Source organism: Brachycentrus maculatus, unplaced genomic scaffold (assembly GCF_059751285.1).
Source record: "Brachycentrus maculatus isolate JH-2025_06_01 unplaced genomic scaffold, ASM5975128v1 h1tg000387l, whole genome shotgun sequence".
Lineage (NCBI taxonomy): Eukaryota > Metazoa > Arthropoda > Insecta > Trichoptera > Brachycentridae > Brachycentrus > Brachycentrus maculatus.
Genome location: NW_028281136.1, coordinates 285199 through 312246, shown reverse-complemented (window position 1 = coordinate 312246; position 27048 = coordinate 285199). Strand labels below are relative to the sequence as shown.

Genomic DNA, 27048 nt, shown 5'->3' with positions numbered 1-27048 from the left:
TTAGACTATGATGTTCTCTGCGTTAATCTAACCTTTGGAACAAAGTTGGGAAAATTGGGACGAACTTTTGGGAAAGAATACCAGAGTTGATGTATCCAATCCCAGCGCTCTAAGGGTTCATGCCTCGCGCTGGATACGACCGAGATGCGCGCGTAGTACTCACTTGTCGCCCCAGGGCCCGTTCCACTCGGCCTCGTTGCCCCACGGGTTGCGCAGGCGCAGCAGCGGGATCTTGCCCTGCCGGCCGGGCGTCTCGATGTCCACGTAGCACACGCGCGTGATGCTGTACGCGTGCCCGCGGATCAGCCCCATCGGCGTCTCCGCCTCCAGCACGTTGGGGTCCGGCTATAAGAGACATTAACGTCAGATTGGGGTCCAGCGAATGCTGTCATAAAGCTTAACAAATTTCAGATGGGTGTTTTTTGACGGGATTTGATTATTGTGTACATATAAAATAATTTATACCAGGGGTTCCCAATCTTTTTCAGTCCGTGGCGCACTTACAAGCTTAGTATTTTGTCACGGCGTGCTACATTAGTGAGCTATTTGGAATAGACATAGTGACTATATATAGGGTCTTTCAATAAAGACTTTTAAACTTTCACAGCTAATAGCGACCATATTGTTGATGCTACATCTCTGGCGCACAGTTTTTTTTATTAAAATTTAAAGATAGAAAGCACTTGATGAAAGATCCTGTATATATTATAATCGAAAGAAATAGGTACCTACAATAATAGTAGTTGGGTAGATGGGCACAAAAATTACAACATCCTCAATATGAAATTAAGTTTTATTATATTTATAAGAATTCAGAATTGAAACAGAGAACAACGAAAAAGAAAATATTTGTGGTTTCGGATAATGATAGAGGATCGACTCACGGCGCCCCTCTTTACTTTCTACGGCGCACACTTTAGGAACCCCTGGTTTATACCTTAACCCTTCCCTTACGGTGCTAAAAACTTCCGGGTGCTCCATTGATATATATTTAGTACACCATGTGAAAATGTAGTTTAAAAACGGGAAAAATGTGAATAATCCTAAATGTTGCTTTTAAAAATCATTGATAGAATCACCAATATACAAACGTTTGTCATTTATTTATTTATTTATTGAACGGCTAAAGCCTTTAACATAATACATATATACAATATCAAATATAAAAATACTCTAATGAATACATTAATAGAGAAACAAAAAGTCTTAAACATAAAGAAATAGTTAACACTGGTAAATACACGTCTCCTTCGCACACTTTCAGCGAGCAGCGAGAGAAAGTGAAACACAATGTTTAAATTTATCCATTTTAACATGGAGAAGAAATGCTGAGAAAGTGCAGACTTCAAGGTGGATAACAATATATTAAATAAATCTATACTATCAAAAGCATTGGCTAACATGTGAAGCCGCGGAATCGGAGAGAACATGGCAAAGTTTGCATTATGTACAAATACTACGAATACAGATTTTTGCCTAGTACCTCTTTGACGCACGCTAAGCTTTATTTGATTTAGGAGATCAGGGCTGTCCAAAAAATTATTAAGAATTTTATATAACAGGACCGAATCAGTAATTACCCTTCTTTCACTAAGATTTATTAATTTGAGCCATGTCATTATACGCGCGTGTCGTAACGTGTTTACTAGTAGTGCGCAGATCGTCTTAAACAGCAGTCATGTCGCTGCGCTAGTTATGGCGGCTACTTGCGATGTATTTTTTGCATTACAAAATTGTTATATTTCAACTTCCAATAAAAGCAACACTTAGGAACATTCACATGTTTCCCGTTCTTAAACCACATTCTCATATGGTGTACAAAATGCATATCACCGGTGCACGTGGAAGTTTTTAGCACCGCAAGGAAAGGGTTAACTAAGCTGAGATGTTAATATAATATCTCAGGCAGACCACCAAAGAGATTAGCTGCAAGAGCAGCTGGGAACCGACATCCCAGGAGCCTAATTCCTTTCAAAAACAGACTTATGCAAGTCTGTCAAGAAGCCTAGATGCTTCTGTATCAGATCTGGGAATGCGGTGGGACAACTCTCAAATATAATATCTCTATGAGAATCAATAATACATTATGTATAAAATATAATCTATTTATTGTAACTGCAGACAGTTGGTAGTATTCCATATTGAATTTATGGGTAATACATCCAAAATTAAACAAGGTTTATTGGACTGAATTCTACATTTATTTATGTATATGTTAATATGTATGTGACGCGTTTCGTCTTATACACTTTAGTGTTTAATAATGTCTTAAAAAGACGAAACGCGTCACATATTAACATATTACATAAATAAATGTAGAATTCAATCCAATAAACCTAGTTTAATTTTGGATATATTACCCAACAATAAAATATAACCATTACTCTAAGAGACTAGCTAGGGTGACTAGTAGTCGTGTGGCGGGTGGGATACGGACCTCGATGCTGCAGCCCATGAGCGAGCTGCGCTGGTAGCCGTGCATGAGGATGGTGTACAGGTTGGGCGGCACCTCGCTCATCTCGTACATCTCCGTCACGCCGCCCGTGAAGTCCTCCATGGCCTCGCAGGTGGAGCCGCCCTTCAGCGCCTCGTACGACCCGTGCAGCCTGCAACGTCAACCGGTCGCATCACACGAGTCCAACCGCGCGGCCCGCGACGCCTTCTGGCGAGCAGTCTGGGCGAGTGCGAGCGTGCCGTAGTGATAAAGTACACGAGTCATTCGGCAAACACCGCACTAACCACACATCGCTCACTCCTTTCAAGAACGTCATAAATCAAAAAACTTGATGTTTCAGGAGCATGTTTTGAAAGTTTAAAAATATAACACAATGTATTAAAAATAAATATCAAGCCACTTACTGAACTTTTTACTATGCAACAGATCTTTTTAGGTTAAACCTGAAAATATTAAATTTAAAAATATGCCACTTTTTCTAGGATATAGTACCTGACATGACAAACAGAAAAAGATATTCACAAGAGTGACTAAAAAATATTTTTTTCAAAATGGAAATTGTATTTATTATTTACCTTGCTTATTTAGTTACAAGGTTTATAGATCATTTAGTGGATTTTTGTTTCTTCTAGCTAAAAAAATGTGTTTAATTTTAATCTGTTTTGGGAACAGGAGGGATAATCTAGTGTGGGCTAATCGGGAACTTGTCAGCATTTGCTCATTGCTGGGAGGAAACCACGTTGCGCTCCTCAGGAGAAGCCGGACTCTGACTGTCGTCAACAGGCCTTCCGTTCCACTAGAAGAGGGTTCGGCATGGTTCAAGAGAAAGGGAGGCTAGCGGAAACAGGTAGGGCATTTAGGGAAATATATATTTTTTAAATATGTAAAATATTTATGTGGCAATGACGCTTCTTACTTGGCATAGGCCTTCTCCAGCAGAGCGCTCCAGAACTCGTTCTTCTCCGAGGAGTGCAGGAAGACCAGCTTGCCCCGGTGGGTCGGAAGGCGATCGTCGATGACCACGTCCACCCATTTTCCGTACTGCCAGAATCTGTAAAAAATATTAACACTTATAGGTAAAAAGAATTAGCACTTGTAGGCAAAAAAAAATGGTTGTCATACAGTGATTGATGCTTCTAGGAATCGATCCTGGAACCTCAAACGCATGGTCAAAGGAGCTAACCACTCTGCTTTAGAGGATAATTATAAATATTCATAATATTTTAATGAATTTCCAATGTTTCAAAGTCTGACGCTTTTCATTTATTAAAATACTTTTTATAAAATTTCATTTCTCAAAATTTTGTGATGAATGTATTCTATTCATACATACTACAATAATCACACTGTTTTTCTGCAGGGGTAGCTGAGAGGATGGAACGCCACACCCGTCTGTCCTGATATACACTGCTAGCTTCCTTCACGTCCATACATCTAGTCATACGTGCTCTCCGATTGTGTGATCTCACACCATTAGATTACTTTCTTTGAGGGTATGTGAAGTCACTAGTCTATGCTGACTGTTACTACTAACGGTACCGGAACACTTGTCATTGGGAAGACGAAAACGCGCAAATGAAGACAATCTTTTATTTATTAAAAAATCACAAAGTTATAAGTGTAAAATAACAAAATTACACCAATATATCGAAATTACCAAACACAAGGGCGAGAAGAACAGAGCGACACCAATATAAAAACAGAGCGAGCGCGGCGTATACACGTTTCGAATCTTATTTAATCTGAGCACACAAATATTTGTCCGCCACCCCTTAAATACTATTTTAAAGGCGTTGCATGGGGTGGGGACAGTATTTGTAACATTTAAAACTTACTGAACTGCGTCTCTTTGTTCTTCTCGCGTACATTTATTAATACTATTTTTAATACATAATTATTCTGTAAAATACACAAAATTTGGCCGAAACACTGACAAACCAGAGACGTTGGACCATTTGGAAGTCAACATTCGCCATGTTATGGTCGATATACGCCCTAGTTGTTCCATAAAGTTTAAAGCGAAAATTTGAGTTTACAACATAATACTAATATAGGTGTAATTATTTTATTGAAAAACCTTTAAACTGTAAATTGTAATTTTATATATATTGTATATAATGTATAAAATCTTATAATAAAAAAAAACACAAATAATAATAAGAATAATAATAAAACCCTTATCCGCACCCCAATGGTGCATAGGGCACTGCATTATATAAACACAGTGTTATTTTGATCGTCAACACACAAAGGAAAGGTGATCAGCCCTCCGCTTCAGGTACCAGTCCAGGGTAATATTGAATAAATATAAGAGTGAAAAAATCACTTGTATTTATTTGACCCCCCCTGGGAATCGAACCCGGGACCTCTAGAACGGTAGCCGAGCGTGCTGACCATTACACTACGGAGGCGGACAAAATAATAATAAAATAATAAAAAATTGTATTTACATGTAAGTATTTCGGCTCAACACAGGCCATGCCTAAAGAGCCGTAATACATATCGCTCACTCCTTTCAAGAACGTCATAAATCAAAAATCATCAATTTTCAGTTCTGCATGTTTTCGAAATGCCTACAAAATGTACTATATCGCAGAAAAAGCGGCATATTTTTAACTTAATATTTACCCGCTACAGGGAAGAAAGTGTTGTTTTTGCATTCTGAAGAAAATGTATAGTTTAGTTATTTTTTTAAATATCTACTAAATATTTTTAAAATGGAGAAAAACCTTCAGGTTTTACTTAAAATGATCTGTTGCACAGTAAAAAGTTCAATAATTGGCTTGATATTTATTTTTAATACATTGCATTATATTTTTGAACTTTAAAAACGTTGTCCTGAAAAATCAAGTTTTTTGATTTATGACGTTCTTGAAAGGAGTGGGCGATATGGTAAAAAAAAATGTATGTATCTATGAAATAAATAAAAAAAAAATATTTTTTTTTAAATATTTGTTCACATACTTCATTTGAGCTAGCCGTGGCGCTCATATGCCCGAAATCATATTTAAACAATAATGGCATAAAATTATATATTAAATGAAGCCAATATCATACAAACTAATATTATTTTATTGAAATTTTTTTTATTTGTAATTTGTATACCTCTAAAAACAACACCCTAAATACGTATAAATATATTCAATAAATAATTTTATGTAAAAATAAAATTAAAATGAAAATATTGTCATACCTGAAGTGGAATATTCCGGCATACTCCTCGTCGAAGCTCTGGTCGTCCGGCACTATCTGGAAGAACAACCTGAGAAAAAGAGGATAGCGAAAAATTATTATAAATCCCAAAATAAATATGTACAGTCAAACCTGGATATAGAGAGCTAAAGGGACGAGAACAATCTTCTCTTCATAAAGAGGTCTTTCTTATATCCACGTTTCCTTTTAGAGAGGTATGAAACGCCGGGAACTTGACCACTTAATTAATGCCTAGGTTTTCTTTCAGAAAAAAATTATGTAAAAATATTAGGTCATTCAAGCTTTATTCAAAGAGTTTAATGATAATAATAAACCCTTACCGCACCCCAATGGTGCATAGGGCACTGCTTTATATAAACGCAGTGTTATCTCGATCGTTTACACATGAAGGAAGGTGATCAGCCCTTCGCTTCAGGTACCAGTCCAGGGTAATATTGAATAAATATCATAGTGGAAAAATCACTTAAATTTATTTGACCCCCCCTGGGAATCGAACCCGGGACCTCCAGAACGGTAGCCGAACGTGCTGACCATTACACTACGGAGGCGGACAAGATTTTTTTTAATAAATTATAAATTGAAAAATTGAAATGGAATTGAAAAGTTAAAAGAGAGTTCAGGGCACTCACTTTCTGTGCAGAGTCAGATTGGCGACAGCCGCGAGCAGCCAGCAGTCTCCGAGCTCGCCTTGCTCCACGTCAAACCTGCTGAACCCCTCCACAAACAGTTGGGGATTGTCAACAATCTCCTAAAATAAAAAAAAGAAAACAATCACAATACGAAAAAAGAGGTTCAATCATTCTCACGGTCGGTTGGGAGAGTTCCCAAACACTTGGGGCGTTTATCCACTACACGGAATTACCAAGAATTTTACCGTCCGGCACGTCAGTTGGCGTTTTAAAATGACGATTTTACAATCGAATTTACGCGCAACGTGTTCACGCACCGATCAAGAGGTCCGATCCGAAGAAAGATGGACAAAAGCACAAGCCAATCGTCGTTTTAAAATGCTAACTGATGTGCCGGACAGTAAAATTACACAGAATTCCGAGTAGTGGACAAGCGCCCTTATGCGGTCAACACTCTCATTAACATTTATCGCTCACTTTGTGTAATGCCACTTTAAAACACTACTTCAAATCATCAGGTCAAATGCAGACTGATGATATAATGATTATTCTGAAACCAGTATTTTTTAAAGAGGTATTACACAAAGTGTAGGATGAATGATAAGGAGAGTGTTGAAAGCGTAGTTCCTGGCGAACAGACTCGTTGGTGCGTCTAGCTGTCCATGGGATTCGGAGCATGTGCCTCCAACACCACATTTCAAAACCGTCAATTTTTCTCCTTTCTGCTGCTTTTAATATACTAAGTACTTGAAGAATAATTTTTTGAGATTAAAGAGTAGACAAGACACTCACGCTGGGCCGGAGCCACTCGAAGTGGCGGTCTGGGCGCTGGCTGAAGTAGAGGCTGCCGTCCACCGGCCGGAAGTCCGGGTCCTCGAACAGGCGGCCCTCGGAGATGCACTGCTGCCGCAGCTGCTGGAAGTCCTGCACGTCCGCGCGGGAGGAGCCGTAGCCCGAGCCGCGCTCGCCCAACTGCAATACAAAAACAACTATTCAAATATCTCGTAAACAGATAACGTTGGGATTGAGGCAAGAGCAGATACTTCCAGAACAAAATCTCGACTTGGAACCTCCGAGATGAAGACTCTCCGATCCATAACCGGAAACACATTGCGAGACCGAGTAAGAAATACCGACATCCGGAGCATGTGTAAGACGGATGATATCGTGAGGTGGGGACGACAACGAAGGCGATACTGGAAGGAACATATAAACAGAATGTCAGAAGACAGACTTCCACGTATCGCCCTTCAAGGTAACCCTGAAGGACGCAGACCCCCAGGCAGACCTCAGAAAAGATGGAAAGACAGCTGGGAGTCGACATCCCAAGAGCGACATGCGGAGGCACAAACAGACCCCTAGGATCTACAAAAAGAAGAAGAAGAAAAAGATAACGTTCTCCCAAGATCTCCATCAGAACCCATGCAGTGTAATGCGGCGTCGTGCTAATTATCAACTACACAAAAGATAGGTGATCCACTCAAATTACAGTACTGGTACTTATCATCGTCTAGATCTTCCATCTCGATGTTGTGTCGCCTAAGGTCTGGGCACTGCTCACTGCCTGTGCATCTCTATAAGATGAAGTGCGTCACATCACCATATTGCGAATGTGGACAAGATATAGGGGATGCGAACCATACGTTCTTTCAGTGTCCGCTCACAACAGAGAAGGAGAACTTTCTAAATAGCTTAACACGGGCAGGAATCCAACCACACACCCAAGTATCCACCTTTCTTTCTGAACCTAATTCTAGAATTACATTAATATTTACTAAAATGATAAAGCTTAATGCATTTAAACTACGAAAATTTTAAAAATTGATTTATATTTTTTTATTATAAATTTGTTTGTAAATAAAATATGACTCGAGAATGGCAGAAACATCCTCTCACTGGGTGACTGCCAAATACAAAAAAAAAGGTGAGGATGTTTGCATAGACAGGGTGGTGTGGCGTTCTATCCTCCCTCCCTGCTCCAGCAGAAAGCGGCGTAACGATGCGGCATCTGAGCCTACTGTTCAGAAAAAATATCTGCATAAGAAACATTCCTCTTTTTTCAACAGAAACACACTAAATTCAGTAATACATTACATAAAGTTTGATCTTTAACATACTATGAAAAATGATCTGCATAAGGTATATTCTTCTTTTTCCGACATCTACATGCCGACATCTACTTTGATCTACTTTCCGACATGCATATCAGCATCTAATGGTGCATAGAGCACTGCATTACAAAAATATTATTACAAAATGATCTGTAAAAAGTATCTTCTTCTTCTCCTGATTCTGATCCACACCTATAGGGCATGCATCGATTCGTGCATGCAGTGCCCTATGCACCACTAGGCATGTACGAGAGTCATCAGTAATAAAAAAACAAAAAAATTAAAAATCGCAGTTTAAAAATCGATATTTTTTAAAGTTCGATCGGAGAGGCCCCATCTCTATGATTCCACAGACAACGCCCCGAAATGGCGTGCCGGCGGGAAAGACGATATTTTGACGTGCGAACGTACGCCGCGCCCATTTGCAATAATTTTTTAATTTGCGAGAGGTTGGGGGCGACTTCGAATAGGTGCAGTTTAGTTCGAGCTAGATCATAATCGTCCCAGAGGGTTTCGATTTTATCTATAGCAATTAGAATATGCATAGACAATGATACGTATCGCGCGAATTTGTATTTTTTAAGCGTCACTCTACACGGTCTATATTTCCATTTTCGACCAGAAGTCGACGCTAGATTTTTCGTTCACAATTATACATGCGTATACAGTATGTATGGAGGTTGTATACTATACACCCTCCATACATAAACTCCTATTTGCAAATTTTATTTAAAAAATTAAAATCATTTTAATTTAGATGTATTTCTTTTTCGAAATTGTGACAAATGGGTAGGAAATTATTATCAATTAATATCGGCGGCACATAATACAAGATTTTTGATAATTATTAGGCAATCATAAAATACTTAGTACCTACTTAGAATCATACATAGAGCGATTTAAGTTTTTATTTTTATTTGAATCAGTACTCCGTGGTAAACATGATTTTCATAATTATCACATAAGTACTGTTAAAGGCGATTTTAAAAAAACGTAGTACCTACTTGGAATGATGTTACAAGCTTTATTGATCTAGCTGGCATTTCGCTCACTCCTTTCAAGAACGTCATAAAACAAAAATTGTCAATTTCCAGTTGTGCATGTTTTCGGAATGCCCAGAAAATGTACTATATCCCAGCAAAAGCGGCATATTTTTAACTTAATATTTACCCGCTAGAGGGCAGAAAGTGTTGTTTTTGCATTTTGAAGAAAAGGTATTGTTTTTTTAAATATACTAAATATTTTTGAAATGGAGAAAAAACATTCAGGTTTTACCTAAAAAGATCTGCTGCACAGTAAAAAGTTCAATAAGTGGCTTGATATTCATTTTTAATACATTGTATAATACATCTCCTAGTTGTACAATACATCTCCTAATTGTACAATACATCTCCTGAAAAATCAAGTTTTTTGATTTATGACGTTCTTGAAAGGAGTGAGCGATTTGACATTGTTTATGACCAATTCACCTTTTTTATAGCAAAAAAAGTAAAACCTTCAAATGATAAAAAAAGTATTATTTTTTGACATCCCATCAAAGATGAAGAAGAACATGGAAGTCTGGGCATTTACGGGGCTTACGACCGTCATAGGCTGGTTTAAGTGATCACTTTACACACGTGCAACATTCACCAATTCTACCCATCATTGACAACCACACTACTCAAATTCTTGGAAGTTCTATATATATGAACCAATTTAGAAACCTTGTTCATGAATCACTAGAACTTCACTAGAGACATCTATTGGTGAGATGTAAAGAAGCTTTTTATTAAGCAGAAACTCTTATATTAGTATGTGAGATCTGAATCCTGGATTATAATCACACACATGAGAAACGCCAGAAAATACAAGGTTTCTAAATTGGTTCATATATATATAGAACTTCCAAGAATTTGAGTAGTGTGGTTGTCAATGATGGGTAGAATTGGTGAATGTTGCACGTGTGTAAAGTGATCACTTAAACCAGCCTATGACGGTCGTAAGCCCCGTAAATGCCCAGACTTCCATGTTCTTCTTCATCTTTGATGGGATGTCAAAAAATAATATGAAAATAACTCCTGTAATTGGAGATAATCCAGATTTTGTGAACAAGTATTTGGACACACTCAAAATGTTGTTGATAAAAAAGTCATACCGACAACAAAAAATAAGGAGATTCCGACCTGTCTGAAAAGAAAAGTGTACGAATCCTGCTTACTGAACTTTTAACTGTGCAACAGATCTTTTTAGGTAAAACCTGAAGGTTTTTTCTCCATTTGAAAAATATTTAGTATATTTAAAAAAATAATTAAACAATGCTTTTCTTAAAAATGCAAAAACAACACTTTCTGCCCTGTAGCGGGTAAATATTAAGTTAAAAATATGCCTCTTTTGCTGGGATATAGTACATTTTCTCATCTCACCAATATATGTCTCTAGTGAAATTCTAGTGATTCAAGCAATATGTTTCGAAATTGAACATATATCGATCACTCCTTTCAAGAATAAATAAAAAAAAACATGATTTTTCAGGAGAAAGTTTAAAAATATAACACAATGCATTAAAAATAAATATCAAGCCACTTATTAAACTTTTTACTGTGCAACAGATCTTTTAGGTAAAACCTGAAAACCTGTTTCTTTTCCATTTGAAAAATATTTAGTTTATTTAAAAAAATAATTAAACAATACTTTTCTTCAAAATGCAAAAACAACACTTTCTGCCCTGTAGCGGGTAAATATTAAGTTAAAAATATGCCTCTTTTGCTGGGATATAGTACATTTTCTGGGCATTCCGAAAACATGCAAAACAGAAAATTGTCGATTTTTGATTTATGACGTTCTTGAAAAGAGTGAGCGATATGCACTAGAGACTATGGCTCTGATAAAGAAAATTGCAGAGGAGCTCAAGTGCCCACAGCGATCCATGGAAAGATCTACGCTTGGTTATAGCCTGAGGGATAAAAAAAATGAAGTTACCAGGAAAAGAACCAAAGTAGAGGATATCATGGATCGCGTGGCAAAACTCAAATGACAATGGGCAGGACATATTGCAAGACAGGACCCCACAAGATGGACTTCGAGAATTTTACGATGGAGACTGTTTCGGCCAAAATCTGTGTATTTTTTAGAATAATTGATGTATTAAAATAGTATTATTAAAGGTAGTCGAAAAGAACAAAGAGACGCAGTTCAGTAAGTTTTAAATGTTACAAATACTGTCCCCACCCCATGCAACGCCTTTAAAATAGTATATAAGGGGTGGCGGACAAATATTTGGGTGCTCAGATTAAATAAGATTCGAAACGTGTATACGCCGCGCTCGCTCTGTTTTTATATTGGTGTCGCTTTGTTCTTCTCGCCCCTTGTGTTTTGTAATTTTCGATATATTGGTGTAATTTTGTTATTTTCACACTTATAACTTTGTAATTTTTAATAAATAAAAGATTGTCTTCATTTGCGCGTTTTCGTCTTCCTAATAAGAAGTGTTCCAGTACCGTTAGCAGTAACAGAGACCTTGGGAGAACAAAAGAGGTGTCGGAAGACCCCAAAAGACATGGTCCGACGACATAGTCGCTGTGGGGGGTAGAAACTGGCTGCAAGCAGCAACCTACCAGAGGAAATGGAAGGAAGGGGAAGAGGCCTATATCCAGCAGTGGAGGTCAGAGAGCTCATGACTGAAAAGAAGAAGAACAAAAAAACGGAAAGAGGTGAAATTTGATTAAAATAAATTATTTGCGATAAAAAATATATTGGCCAAACTGCGAGAAGTCTAAGAATTAGAATAAGAGAATGTAGCCGTCTGGCCACGCCATTTGGTGTTGTCAGGTTGACAACACTGAATTATACTGCTACTGTCAGGTTGACAACACTGAGCGGATTCAACAAAAGCAGCCAACCGGAGCGCGGGGGCGAGAATCGCCTGCCATCGCTTGATTGTTAAAGAACGTATATTTTAGCTTCATATTTCATTCAAAGTTCAATAATCAATTAGATAAATTATAATAAGTTAATATCAAATCGTATAAGAATTTTATATCAATAAACAAACTGTAAGTAAGCATTTCTTTTAAATCTCCTATTCTGGCATTCCGTCACCAAAACACACAGGGTTCACCAAAAGAACATCGCCGTGGACTAACAAGTAATTATTTTTCGGAATTTGCAAATCATATCATGGAAACTAACCACTCATTTGACTCTCATGCACTTAAATTATTACACTCTGTTACAAATAAAGGTCAAGTTATGAATAATTTAGAAAATTTAGAAATACATAAAAATTTAAATTCAGATAAAACAATAATTAATAATATACTGTTTCAAAATACGTCACCATTATTATCAATGTTTCCTTTTACAAAAAATCTTGTTCCTTAACCCCCCTCCCTATATTAATTAACCTATATATACACCTAAATATATTTTTGTTCGTTAGTTTTAATTTGTACCAGAAGATGAAAACATCTGTCGTTTTCGAAACTAGTCGTAAATAAAAATAAAACTCATTAAAGTGGTTTATTCAAGTGTTTAATTTTAATAAAATAAAATTTTGTAGCAGTTTCCTCTCTGAAAGACTCTTCAAGAGCTTGGAATAAGCTCGTTTAATTAATTAGTCAATTTGCTGAGTGCGTAATGAGAGTGTTGCGTTATGTACAAAAGCACACACGGGGGAACGAATGACAATATGTATAAACAAGAAGAGGTGTGTTACATACGGCTGAACCCATCACCCTTGTACCACTCGACACACCCTCAAATTCAGTACAAGCACTTCTTTACAGAGGAACAAAGCAAAAAAAAACTATATTTTAGTCAAATTCAGAATACTCTTTGAAGTTTTACTTCGTTTTCTCAAATGTTCTTCTTGCCCTCATCATCACCCAATGGTGCATAGGACACCGCATCAAACTGATGCAATTTTAAGTTGATCATTTAAAATATTTATCGATTTGGCATTAACTTTGTGAAATAATGTGACGATTTAAATATGAAATTGTTGTATTAGACCACATTTTGAGTTTATAATGTTAACACGACTAGTTTCGAGAACTACAGATGTTATAATCAACAGGTGAAAGTATTTTGTGTTTTCACCTGTTGATGAGGACATCTGTAGTTCTCGAAACTAGTCGTGTTTACATTGATAAACTCAAAAAGTGGTCTTATACAGGCGTTTTATTTGAGTTGATAATTATTTATATGAAGGCAAGGTGACCCAGTCTCAAGCTTCAGTTCAGGAGTCAAACCCGGAACCTCCATCATGGTAGTCAAAAACGGTAGCCATTACACTACAAGAGAAGGACAAAATATGACAAAATGCGGCATATAAAAATCTTTTAAAAACGAATGCAGTATGGATATTCTATAAGCTGAATGAACGTTGCACAAGTGTGTGAAGCCAAAAGCCAGATCGTAAGCCTTGAAATTCTCAAGCTTCCATCTTCCCTTAAAATATTTAAAAAAAAAAATATAACTAAAGATACTTCGTGTTAGCTGAGACACCTATGACATAAGCCAAAGGATATCTCAAATCATCAGGAATTGGGCGGGACTCTAGTTGGATCAGGAGAGATCAAGAGCCATGATGGACACCAACACAAGAAAACAGATTAAAACCAATGAAAAATCCAAAACACACCCTGAAAACTCGCTGTCCGTCGTGCCTGTATATCCTCGGCAGCTGTTCCCCTTTCTGCATCAGGTTCTTGTCGACGATCACATCTCTGAACTTGTTCCCAACATTTACTCCCTTCGTATACATGGGAACATTCCTAGACGTTGTGAACATCTTGGAGATGGAATGCATCTGGCCAAGTCTGTCACCACGTTTTGTGTGATATCCCATCTGGTACTGCGGTGGGATGGCCGTCTTGACAGCGACATCTTCCAGTGGAATTCTATTGACAGTCACTTTGGGGGTCCCCAAAGGCTGGCGACTCGCCCCGCTCTTCAGATCAAAGCTGACAGTTTTGTCGCTGCTGAAATTCTTCATAAACGCTTCGGCTCTTCTCTTGACATCACCTTTGGAACTGTCGGTAAACATCTGACTGCTGTAGCTTTTACTTAAGTAATTGTTGTTCGATGGAGTTTTTAAGATCTTTTTCGCTTCAGTCTGCTTCAAGTCTTCCATCAGTCTGTCGAGTTCCTCGCGCTTTTTGGCCACGTTCGTCTTGGCTTCTTCGGATTTCTCGTTCATCCAGAAGTGTTTATAAGACCCTGGTCGCTTGAGCAGGTCTGAGGCATTATTTTTGGTGTCTGGGCTTTGAAATCTGGGTTTGAAGTTGGTGTAGACGTTGCTCTTGGCGCTGCTTTTGATCAAGGAGAGCTCTTCGATGTTGAAGATAGATTTGTCGCCGCCGTTGGTGTCGCGTTGCAGGCGCGTCACGGTGGTCGAGTCGGTGGCACTTTTGATGGATACCACGTGGCTTTTTTGGCTGTAAACATTGACGCTGCCATCTTTGGTCGGTGCGACTTTGGTGCCTTTGATGGGTGAATTCCTGTACACCCTTCTTAGGGCAGGTTTCTTTTCTTCTTTTACAAACGGAGCTTCTACGACTGCTCTTTTTTCTCTGAACCTGGCACTGAACATTTTACACCCTCTGTTTAGGCAGAAACACACACTTTCAACTGGTTACCGATGAATGATGATGAGGTGTAAAGTTTGGAATGCAATATGAACTATCAAGGTTTAGTGGAAATATTTTTAATGTATCCAAATCTTTGTTCACAAATATTGGTATTTTCTACTTAGTAATATTTTATAATGGTATTTCAACATAGGTAAGGAAGAATATGGAAGTATAGGTATTTAAAAAAAAAATATTCAAATAATAATAAATAGTCCTTCATACAAAACATACCAATAACTTATCAGCACAATTAAGTATGAAAGGAAAATATTTATATTTCACAATTTTATTAATTTTTAAACTGTCATAAAAATCATTAACCATTTCTTTAACTTCTTATAATTTGTGGACTGGCTGTTTTCCGCTTAGTGCCCAGTCAATATTAACTTTGACACCACAAAATTTGCAAAGCGCCTTTTTAAAAATAATTTAAATACATATACTTATACAATATATTTTTTACGCATATTTTTTTAATGGTCTGAAATGTACTATTTGTTCATCGTAATTTTGTTGCATTATTTTAAAATTTAAATGTCTTAACAGACCCCATTATGCCGGACAATGACTGACATACAGTTATACAAACTTTCATATGTGAGAACCAAAATAATGTGTAGCTGTCTATTGCTCAAAATAATCGCGAATAGCCCAGTTAGAACAGTGAAAAAAATGTATAAATAGAACTAGGAATGTCTTTTAAAAGCAGGTGAATTATGTCACCAAAACTCCTTGTTTTTTGTTTCAATTTCATTTTTTAATGAGCTATTTTAAGAGCAAATACATTTTGAAAGTGATCGGTCGTGATCTACGTATAAATTCCAAGTTCATAAGAATACAATTATTCCTTTTTATCGTATAAAAATAAAATGAAATCTTGGCATAGAGTTCAAACATAAAAAAATCTAGACATGGTAGAATCCCAACATATTTCAATCTGGACATATTAGAATTCCAATATATCAAAATCTAGTCATATAAAAATTCTAAACATATCAAAATCTGGACATAACAATTCCAATACATCAACATCTAGATACATCGTGTTGTATTAGAATCCTAATGTATCACAATCTGAACATATTCGAATTCCAATACATAAAAATCTAGACATATTAGAATCCCAAAGTATTACAATCTGAACATATTAGAATTCCAATGTATCACAATCTGGATATATTAGAATTCCAATACATAAAAATCTACACATATTGGAATCCTAATGTATCAAAATCTGACCATATTAGCATTCCAATGCATCAAAATCTAGACATATTGAAATCCTAACGTATCACAATCCGAACATATTAGAATTCCAATACATCAAAATCTAGACATTTAAGATTTCTAACAGCAAAATCTGGACATATTAGAATTCCAATGCATCAAAATCTAGACATATAAGATTTCAAAATACATCAAAATCTTAATATGTTAGACCCAACGTATTGATATCTGAAATTCGTGACATTTCAGAATTCCAATGCATCAAAATATGGACATATCAAATCTCTGAATCACCACATATAAGTATGTGTATATATATTTTTTAATATCACTTTTATTCTATTTTATTCTTAACTCTATTCTACACCAAAAAAGTTCACATTAACACCGAGAAAACTCACTAAAGCACGATTTGCTACCACTGAACGAACATAATATTCATATTTTTATTTATTAAGTTGGTTAACTAAGTCGATAATGAAAAAGGGGTTTTTTTTTAAATAAACTACCGCAAATGCGACAAAGACCGCTTATCTCGAATGATTTTGACATACTAAAATTTTAAAACAATTAGTTGAAATGAAATACAGATTTTAAAATACAGATAAGGCCGAACAAAAAATGTTCCGAAAACATAACCATCAAGGTGCTACAAAATTTTGTTGGGGGTTTATTTTAGTACTGTGTTTCGATTTTGCAAAAAAAAATGTAAAATGTGTTTGAAAGTATGTAGTCATTCTCCATTCGCCAGGAACTACGCTTGGATGGCTTGACACTGGCCAATATCTGTACCCGACGGATTCTCCAGTTCTTTGGACACGTTGCGCGTGGCAACGAGGATACCCTGGAACGACTAGTTGTGATCGGTAGCCTGGAGGGAAAGAGAGGGAGAGGAAGATCCCCACACGATGGACCGATCAAGTTAAGGCAGCAGCAGGCACCTCGATGGTTGGAGCGCTACGTGCAGCGCAGTCAAGGGATAACTGGAGAAGAGTCATTGCTTCTGCAAGGGTCACAACCCTCAGCAATGAGGATTAAGACGGAGAAGAAGTCATTCTCTAAAACTTAAAATCTTTATAATAAAATAACAACCTTACAGTTATAACCAAATATATTTTATACGTCCGCCTCCGTGGTGTAATGGTCAGCGTGTTTATCTACTGTGCTGGAGGTCCCGGTTTCGATTCCCAGGGGGGGTGAAAACAAATATAAGTGATTTTACACTGTAATATTTATTTAATATTACCCTGGACTAGTTCCTGAAGCGCAAGAGTGATCACCTTGCCCTCATGTAAGTATTGATTAAGAAAACACTGCGTCAATTCGATGCAGTGCCCTATGCACCATTGTACATACATATTATTTATTGATTTGGCGTTTTATTTGTGGAACTCCATTTTAATTTATGTATTAATTTTTAAATCAAATACAGATTTTTTTGAGTCTACTAAATTATTCTATATATCTTTTTAAAAAAAAAAATTACGAATATTGTGACACGAAAAATGAACGACCGTTTGAAAAAGCCATAGCTATAAAAATAATTGAATTCGTTTGAAAATGCCATAACTAGGCGTAACAAATCGCTCACTCCTTTCAAGAACGTCATAAATCAAAAAACTTGATTTTTCAGTAGAACGTTTTTAGAGTTTAAAAATATAATACAATGTATTAAAAATAAATATCAAGCCACTTATTGAACTTTTTACTGTGCAACAGATCTTTTAAAGTAAAATAAAGGTTTTTTCTCCATTTGAAAAATATTAAGTATATTTAAAAAAATAATTAAACAATACCTTTTCTTCAAAATGCAAAAACAGCACATTCTGCCCTGTAGCGGGTAATTGTTAAGTTAAAAATATGACGCTTTTGCTGGGATACAGCACATTTTCAGGGCATTCCGAAAACATGCACAACTAAAAATTGACGATTTTTGATTTTTGACGTTCTTGAAAGGAGTGAGCGAAATGTCACATTATTAATTTTTGTGTTTTTTAATAAAATACAACTTAGTAGACACAAACATCTTTGTTTGATTTAAAAATTAAAAAATAAATTAAAATAAACGTAATGGTCGGGCGTTTGAGGGTTAATTCTGTTTGCTTTGTCATTCGGCCAAAGAGTCATTAGGGAGTCATAGATTTAAAGAGAGGAGGAGATGTGTCGAGAGATAGAGACGAACGACGATCCGATCAATCAAGATATTTGATAACTGATAACGTAAATGAAATAGTGCCAAAAAGATACCGAAATTTCTCGGGAACCATATCGTTCAACTATCAAGGTGATATCTTGCAAAAATATTATTTATTTTTTAATTATTTTTTTAAATTATATTTATTGAACCCTTATCCGTACCCGATGGTGCATAGGGCACTGCATCATATAAACGCAGTGTTATCTTGATCGTTTACACATGAAGGAAAGGTGATCAGCCCTACGCTTCGGGTACCAGTCCAGGCTGATATTGAATAAATATTACAGTGAAAAATCACTTCATATTTATTTGAACCCCCCTGGGAATCGAACCCGGGACCTCCAGAACGGTAGCCGAGCGTGCTGACCGTTACACTGCGGAGGCGGACAAAATCGAATTTTTTTAGTGATTTCAAACAAAGTTACATTTTGATTATATTTTTTATTGATTTTATGAAGATTCATCATACTGGCAGGAAATTAAAATTGCGTATATCGCCTCTTAGATTACCATATCCCTCACTCCTTTCAAGAACGTCATAAATCAAAAAACGTGATATTTCAGGAGAACGTTTTTAAAGTTTAAAAATATAATACAATGTATTATAAATCAATATCAAGCCACTTATTGAACTTTTTACTGTTCAACAGATCTTTTTAGGTGAAACCTTAAGGTTTTTTCTCCATTTAAAAAATATTAAGTTTATTTAAAAAAATAATTAAACAATACCTTTTCTTCAAAATGCAAAAACATCACTTTCTGCCCTGTAGCGGGTAAATATTAAGTTAAAAATATGCCTCCTTTGCTGGGATATAGTACACTTTCTGGGCATTCCGAAAACATGCACAACTGAAAATTGACGATTTTTCATTTATGACGTTCTTGAAAGGAGTGAGCGATATATGAAAATAGTAGAACTTTATCGCGTCTAATGTAATACAAACATATCTAATCGCTGTGGATATAAATATTTATATGATTTAATTGGTGATAATAGATTTGTGGTGTAATTTTTTTCAATAAAAAAATTGTAATTAATCTTTTTCGACATCTCACTCAACAAAGATGAAGAAGAATATGGAAGTGTGGGCATTTACAGGTCTTACGACCGTCTTAGGCTGGTTTAAGTGATCACTTTACACACACTTGTCCACAAATCTGGATCATCTCCAATAGGGTATTATCACCCGGGAGGAATATCCAATTTAACATACTCAACCTATAAAGGATTGTGTAAGGCTCGTGAAGTGTTTATAACACCCGATATAATCAATATTTACATTCATAATTTTTTTTTACTAAATTCGCCTTGGTAAAAAATTGTTTTCGTGAGTTAGTAACGAATGACGTCACAGAAACGAATCCACACTACTACTATTACAGCTCTATAAAGCAGATACATAAAGGGATACGCCTCATAAGACAACCGATGGCGTAAAATTTGATGACGTATAGCGGTGTCCGTTTTTCGTTTTATTAAAATATTTAAAGTTTAAACCTTCATATCTCCCTTAATTCTCTACAGATTTCAATAAAAACGTTACCGATAGTCTTGTGATTTTTCATATTTTCATATTTTTCATAATTTATTAGCCAATAATAACACACCATGACAATGATTCATTAGGAGTTATTTTTTACATTATTTTTGACATCTCAGCATTTACGAAAAAGTATATGTAAGTGTGGGCATTTACAGGGCTTACGACCATCATAGCATAATGACTGTAGCTGTCTGGTTCGCAAATCGCTCACTCCTTTCAAGAACGTCATAAATAAAAAATCGACAATTTTGAGTTGGGCATGTTTTCGGAATGCCCAGAAAATGTATTATATCCCAGCAAAAGAGGCATATTTTAAACTTAATATTTACCCGCTACAGGGCAGAAAATGTTGTTTTTACATTTTCATGAAAAGGTATTGTTTAATTATTTTTTTTAAATATAATAAATATTTTTCAAATGGAGAAAAAGCCTTCAGGTTTTACCTAAAAAGATCTGTTGCATAGTAAAAAGTTCAATAAGTGACTTGATATTTATTTTTAAAATTTGTTTTATAATTTTAAACTTTTAAAACGTTCTCCTGAAAAATCAAGTTTGTTTGATTTATGACGTTCTTGAAAGGAGTGAGCGAAATGTCAAATATGATTGACGTACTACGCCATTTGCAAAATTCATAACATCTTCCGATAGGATGATTAATTTTGTGTCATCCTGTATTATCGATTTGATTTGTAGTTATTACTTGAACAAATATAAAATCCACACAGAATTAACACAAATCGTCTATTTCGTTAATAATGCACAGCCTAAATACTGCCAGATATTGATTTGTGTTGGAGACATTTGGTGGGAAAGTATTATACCATAGATTCGTAAACATAAATTGTGGAAACATGTGCTTTAAATTAAAATGAACGGAGAGAAATGATCGTATGGAAAATTGCCTGATATTACAGATGGAAAACTTCACTTCACTGCCTGAAAATTTCACTTAATTTTGGTAAATTACTGAGATCCGTTAAAACGTTTTGAATAACTAAAGAACACTGCTCGAATTTTGCAAAATAAGTATAGAACACCGTTCGAATTTTGACAGTAACTAAAGAACACTTAATTTTAGAAAATTGCCTTATATTACAGATAGAAAACTTCACTTCACTTCACTGTCAAATTCACTTAATTTTCGTAAATAACTCAAGAAAACCGTTCGAATTTTAAAAGTAATTAAAGAAAGTCGCTTAATTTATAAAATAACCAAAGAAAACCGTTCGAACTTTGAAAATAACTGAAGAATACTGTTCGAACTTTGAAAATAATTAAAGAACACCGCTCGAATTTTGAAAGCAACTAAAGAACGGCGTTCAAATTTTGAAAATAACTAAAGAACACAGCTCGATTTTTGAAAATAACAAAAGAACACCGTTCGAATTTTAAAAACAACTAAAGAACACCGTTTTTTTAAATAAAAAAGAATGGCCGTTAGATTTTCGAGCGAATAAATTCGTAACTAGAGCAGAGGAGTGATTGGACGAAGGGCCGACGGATGACTAGAGTTGAGTGATTACCAGTACTATCCCAACGTGCCGGCATTATCAGGGCAAGCACAAGTACGACATTGCCCACTTTTACTCTGCGCCCGGCCGCGTTATCAGGCAGGAGAGTACTGAGAGGCAAAAATTGCTAATAAAAAAATACTGGCAAATAACTTATCTTCAAAAAATCACAAGACTCGGTTATCTTTGGTTTTTCCGTCATCAGTTCATTGATAATAAATATGTCGTAGTTGTACAGGAGAAAGTGACCAACTGACAAAACGTAAAATGTTCAGGAGGGCCATTCAAATCACTTTTGCTTGGCAAGAAAATGAACATCAATGCAGTTAGTCAATATATTATACTTCCAAGTTTAAAATCCTTTGGGATTTTTCAGGGCAATATTAAGCTAGTAAGATATCAAATAGTCAATGACCACGTTTTTGTAAAAAATGCACTTGGTCACTTTCTCCTATGTGAGTACGATATGCTATGATTAAAAAAAGTAACATTTTGAGCGTGTCCAAATACTTGTTCACAAATCTGGGTTTTCTCGACTCGGGAGTTATTTTTACATTTTGAAGTTTGAAAATCATGTTTTCAGGCGTTTTTCCAGTATGCAAAAATAAACCAGGGTTCGGATCTTGCATACATCCAAATAAAAGGGTGTTTGGTAAATATAAGCTTTCTCAATCCAACATAGATGGCTGTTGTGAACTCATGTGTACTGTGTCAGGGATTTATCACACATTTAGGAGTTCTAACATTTTGGGTAGTGCGCTTGTCGATCACGGGTAAAATGGTGAATGTTAAACAATTTTTAAGTGATCACTTAACTAACCCATGACAGGTCATAAGCCCTGCAAATAACCAGACTGCCATATTCTTCGTCATCCATGTCGGGATATTGAAAAAAAATTTAATAAATATTATTCTTTAAATACTTATCCGCACGCGATGGTGCATAGGGCACTGTGTTATATCAACCAATCAGGTCACTTATGCCCTCGATGCAGCCCTGGCAACCTTTACACACCCCTCGGCACCCCCCCCCGCTCTCCTTACCGTAAAACGATAATGCCTTTTATCACTTAATTCCATTAATTTATATTTTGCGGTCACCACCAGCGGTTAACCCATTATAATAAATTCGCAATACGTGTTTACTAAACATGTACTCAAAGTAGGTACTCACTACATCTATTTGTCTTACCCAAGTCATATTTCATTGGGGTCTGAACAAAACGCTTATCATAAGTTTTTGCCGTTTTTTTACAATCAAGATACGATGTTCTCCAATCATATTTAGAAAGGAAATTTTCATATTCAAATCGGTTTTGCAAAGCTAAAAATATGTATGTGCCTATTTTTGAGCTAATTTGCTTTTCAAATGCTGTGAATATGTCGCTCACTCCTTTCAAGAACGTCATAAATCAAAAATCGTCAATTTTCAGATGTGCATGTTTTCGGAATGTCCAGAAAATGTACTATATCCCAGCAAAAAAGGCATATTTTTAACATAATATTCACCCGCTACAGGTCAGAAAGTGTTGTTTTTGCATTTTGAAGAAAAGATTTTGTTTAATGAATTTTTTTAAATATACTAAATATCTTTCAAATGGGGAAAAAACCTTCAGGTTTAACCTAAAAAGATCTGTTGCACAGTAAAAAGTTCAATAAGTGGCTTGATATTTATTTTTAAAACATTGTATTATATTTTTAAACTTTAAAAACGTTCTCCTGAAAAATCAAGTATTTTGATTTATGACGTTCTTGAAAGGAGTGAGCGATGTGTCTATTTCTGAGATAATTTGCATTTCAAATGCAGTAAAATTATACCTATTTTTTAAATAGTTTCCATTTCAAATGCTATAAATACTTATGTTTATATTTAAGTATTATTCTTTGACATCTCATCAGAGATGAAGAAGAATATGGAAGTATGGGCATTTACAGAGCTGACGACCGTCATAGGCTGGTTTAAGTGATCACTTTACACACGTGTAACATTCACCAATTCTACCCATTATTGACAACCACATTACTCAAATTCTTGGAAGTTCTATATATATGAACCAATTTTGAAAAATTATTCTTGAATCACTAGAACTTCACTAGAGACATCTATTGGTGAGATAGAAAGAAGCTTTTTATTGAGCAGAAACTCTTTTATTATTGTATGTGAGGTCCGAATCCTTGATTATAATCACACACATGAGAAACGCCAGAAAAAAATATTTTCATTTTTATCATTTAAGCTTATAATTTGACTAGATAATTTATTTACAACATTTTTTTTAAATAATTTTTTTATATAAAATAATCCAGATTTTGTGAACAAGTATTTGGACACACTCAAAATGTTGTAAATAAATGTAATTTCCGAAAACATAAAAATGGTCAAAGTATTTATAGTTTTAAATTAATTGTTAGTACTGAAGGATTAATTTTTAAATATGATTTTTAATTCTCATATCTGTATTTACAAATATTTTTACAAAACTGTCAATTAATATGAAAAATTGAGTCATTGTATCGTCCGTGGGTCGGTCACTACAGCATTGTAAATCTGTTAAAGATAATTGGGTTTTTATTAGTAGCTGGCTCGAAGTGGGCATCGGGTGGGATGGACCATGTCTCGAACGAAGATCGTCTCCTCAAATGACTCGTAAGTTAAGTACTTGACTTTGAAGTACCTAACTGACTAGAAGTGATATCTAAGAAGCTATCCGCACTTCACTTACCACATAAAAATAACAAAAATTATTAAGTGAACCTAGCCTTGGCGGTAATTTAACACGTAATTCAACATTCTACATGGAAATTAGCCCTAATACAGAGCGGGTTTTTTACGAATTGAAATTTACCAAATAAACGCCCTAAAATGGTGCATCTTCCATGCAATTTAGCGCTAACACAGGGTATGTATCCATGAATTAAAATTACCAAATATACGCCCTTAAATAAGGCATATTTTACGCATTGAAAATTACAATACTACATGCAATTTAATGCTTACATAGGGCATGTTTTCATGAATTTAAATTTATCAAATAAAAGCCCTTAAATAAGGCATATTTTACGCATTGAAAATTACAATACTACATGCAATTTAATGCTTACATAGGGCATGTTTTCATGAATTTAAATTTAACAAATAAAAGCCCTTAAATAAGGCATATTTTACGCATTGAAAATAACAATACTACATGCAATTTAATGCTTACATAGGGCATGTTTTCATGAATTTAAATTTAACAAATAAAAGCCCTAAAATAAGGCATATTTTACGCATTGAAAATTACAATACTACATGCAATTTAATGCTTACATAGGGCATGTTTTCATGAATTTAAATTTATCAAATAAAAGCCCTTAAATAAGGCATATTTTACGCATTCAAAATTACAATACTACATGCAATTTAATGCTTACATAGGGCATGTTTTCATGAATTTAAATTTATCAAATAAAAGCCCTTAAATAAGGCATATTTTACGCATTGAAAATTACAATACTACATTCAATTTAATGCTTACATAGGGCATGTTTTCATGAATTTAAATTTATCAAATAAAAGCCCTTAAATAAGGCATATTTTACGCATTGAAAATAACAATACTACATGCAATTTAATGCTTACATAGGGCATGTTTTCATGAATTTAAATTTATCAAATAAAAGCCCTTAAATAAGGCATATTTTACGCATTGAAAATTACAATACTACATGCAATTTAATGCTTACATAGGGCATGTTTTCATGAATTTAAATTTAACAAATAAAAGCCCTTAAATAAGGCATATTTTACGCATTGAAAATTACAATACTACATGCAATTTAATGCTTACATAGGGCATGTTTTCATGAATTTAAATTTAACAAATAAAAGCCCTTAAATAAGGCATATTTTACGCATTGAAAATAACAATACTACATGCAATTTAATGCTTACATAGGGCATGTTTTCATGAATTTAAATTTATCAAATAAAAGCCCTTAAATAAGGCATATTTTACGCATTGAAAATAACAATACTACATGCAATTTAATGCTTACATAGGGCATGTTTTCATGAATTTAAATTTATCAAATAAAAGCCCTTAAATAAGGCATATTTTACGCATTGAAAATTACAATACTATATGCAATTTAATGCTTACATAGGTCATGTTTTCATGAATTTAAATTTATCAAATAAAAGCCCTTAAATAAGGCATATTTTACGCATTGAAAATTTCAATACTACGAGCAGTTTTGGTACTAAAATAGGCCATGATTTGATGAATGAAAGTTTACCCAATAAATGCCCCAAAATAGGGCATATTTTATGCATTAAAAATAAAAATACTACGTGCAATTTAGTTCTTACATAGGGCATGTTTTCATGAATAAAACTTTATCCGATAAAAGCCCTAAAATAGAGCATGTTTTATACATTAACATTTATAACACTACGAGCAATAAGATACTAAAATAGGCCATAATTTAATAAATGAAATTTTATCCAATGAATGCCCCAAAATAGGGCATGTTTTATGCATTAAAAATTACAATACTACGTGCAATTTAGTTCTAACATAGGGCATATTTTCATGAATGAAACTTTATCCGATAAAAGCCCTAAAATAGAGCATGTTTTATACATTAACATTTATAACACTACGAGCAATAAGATACTAAAATAGGCCATAATTTAATAAATGAAATTTTATCCAATGAATGCCCCAAAATAGGGCATGTTTTATGCATTAAAAATTACAATACTACGTGCAATTTAGTTCTAACATAGGGCATATTTTCATGAATGAAACTTTATCCGATAAAAGCCCTAAAATAGAGCATGTTTTATACATTAACATTTATAACACTACGAGCAATAAGATACTAAAATAGGCCATAATTTCATGAATGAAAGTTTATCCAATGAATGCCCTAAAATAGGGCATGTTTTATGCATTAAAAATAAAAATACTACGTGCAATTTAGTTCTAACATAGGGCATGTTTTCATGAATGAAACTTTATCCGATAAAAGCCCTAAAATAGAGCATGTTTTATACATTAACATTTATAACACTACGAGCAATAAGATACTAAAATAGGCCATAATTTCATGAATGAAAGTTTATCCAATGAATGCCCCAAAATAGGGCAAATTTCAAGCATTGAAGAAACCCAAAAAACAACATGGAATTTAACACTCTCCTTATCATTCATCGTTCGCTTTGTGTAATGCCTAATTATTACACAAAGTGACGGATGAATGAATGAAGGAGAGTGTTATATTACCATCATTTTTCTGCCCCCGTAGTGTAACGGTCAGCACGCTCGGCTACCGTTCTGGAGGCCCCGGGTTGGATTCCCAAGGGGTGTCAAATAAATATAAGTGATTTTTTAACTCTAATATTTATTCAGTATAACCCTGGACTGGTACCTGAAGCGGAGGGCTGATCACCTTTCCTTCTTGTGTTAACGATCAAGATGACATTGCGTTTATATAATGCAGTGCCCAATGCACCATTGGGGTGCGGATATGGGTTTGTTTTGTGAGAAAGTGAACAATGCT

The 27048-nt window shown here is 35.0% G+C and overlaps 1 protein-coding gene across 50 annotated transcripts in view; it reads right to left on the bottom strand.

Annotated features, from left to right (window-relative positions):
* CalpA (calpain A) overlaps positions 1-27048 on the bottom strand; it is an 86174-nt gene that overhangs the window by 35531 nt on the left and 23595 nt on the right. For 49 of the 50 annotated variants that reach the window (XM_088270529.1, XM_088270560.1, XM_088270536.1 and 46 more), the window contains 6 exons: positions 7090-7269; positions 6298-6416; positions 5649-5717; positions 3372-3506; positions 2438-2606; positions 164-345 (listed from right to left, as the gene is read on the bottom strand). In XM_088270529.1, the coding sequence (XP_088126655.1) occupies positions 164-345; positions 2438-2606; positions 3372-3506; positions 5649-5717; positions 6298-6416; positions 7090-7269 (854 nt within the window). Of the gene's footprint in view, positions 1-163; positions 346-2437; positions 2607-3371; positions 3507-5648; positions 5718-6297; positions 6417-7089; positions 7270-14031; positions 14659-27048 lie in introns of those variants that run through there. The other variant, XM_088270582.1, reaches the window with a different exon arrangement.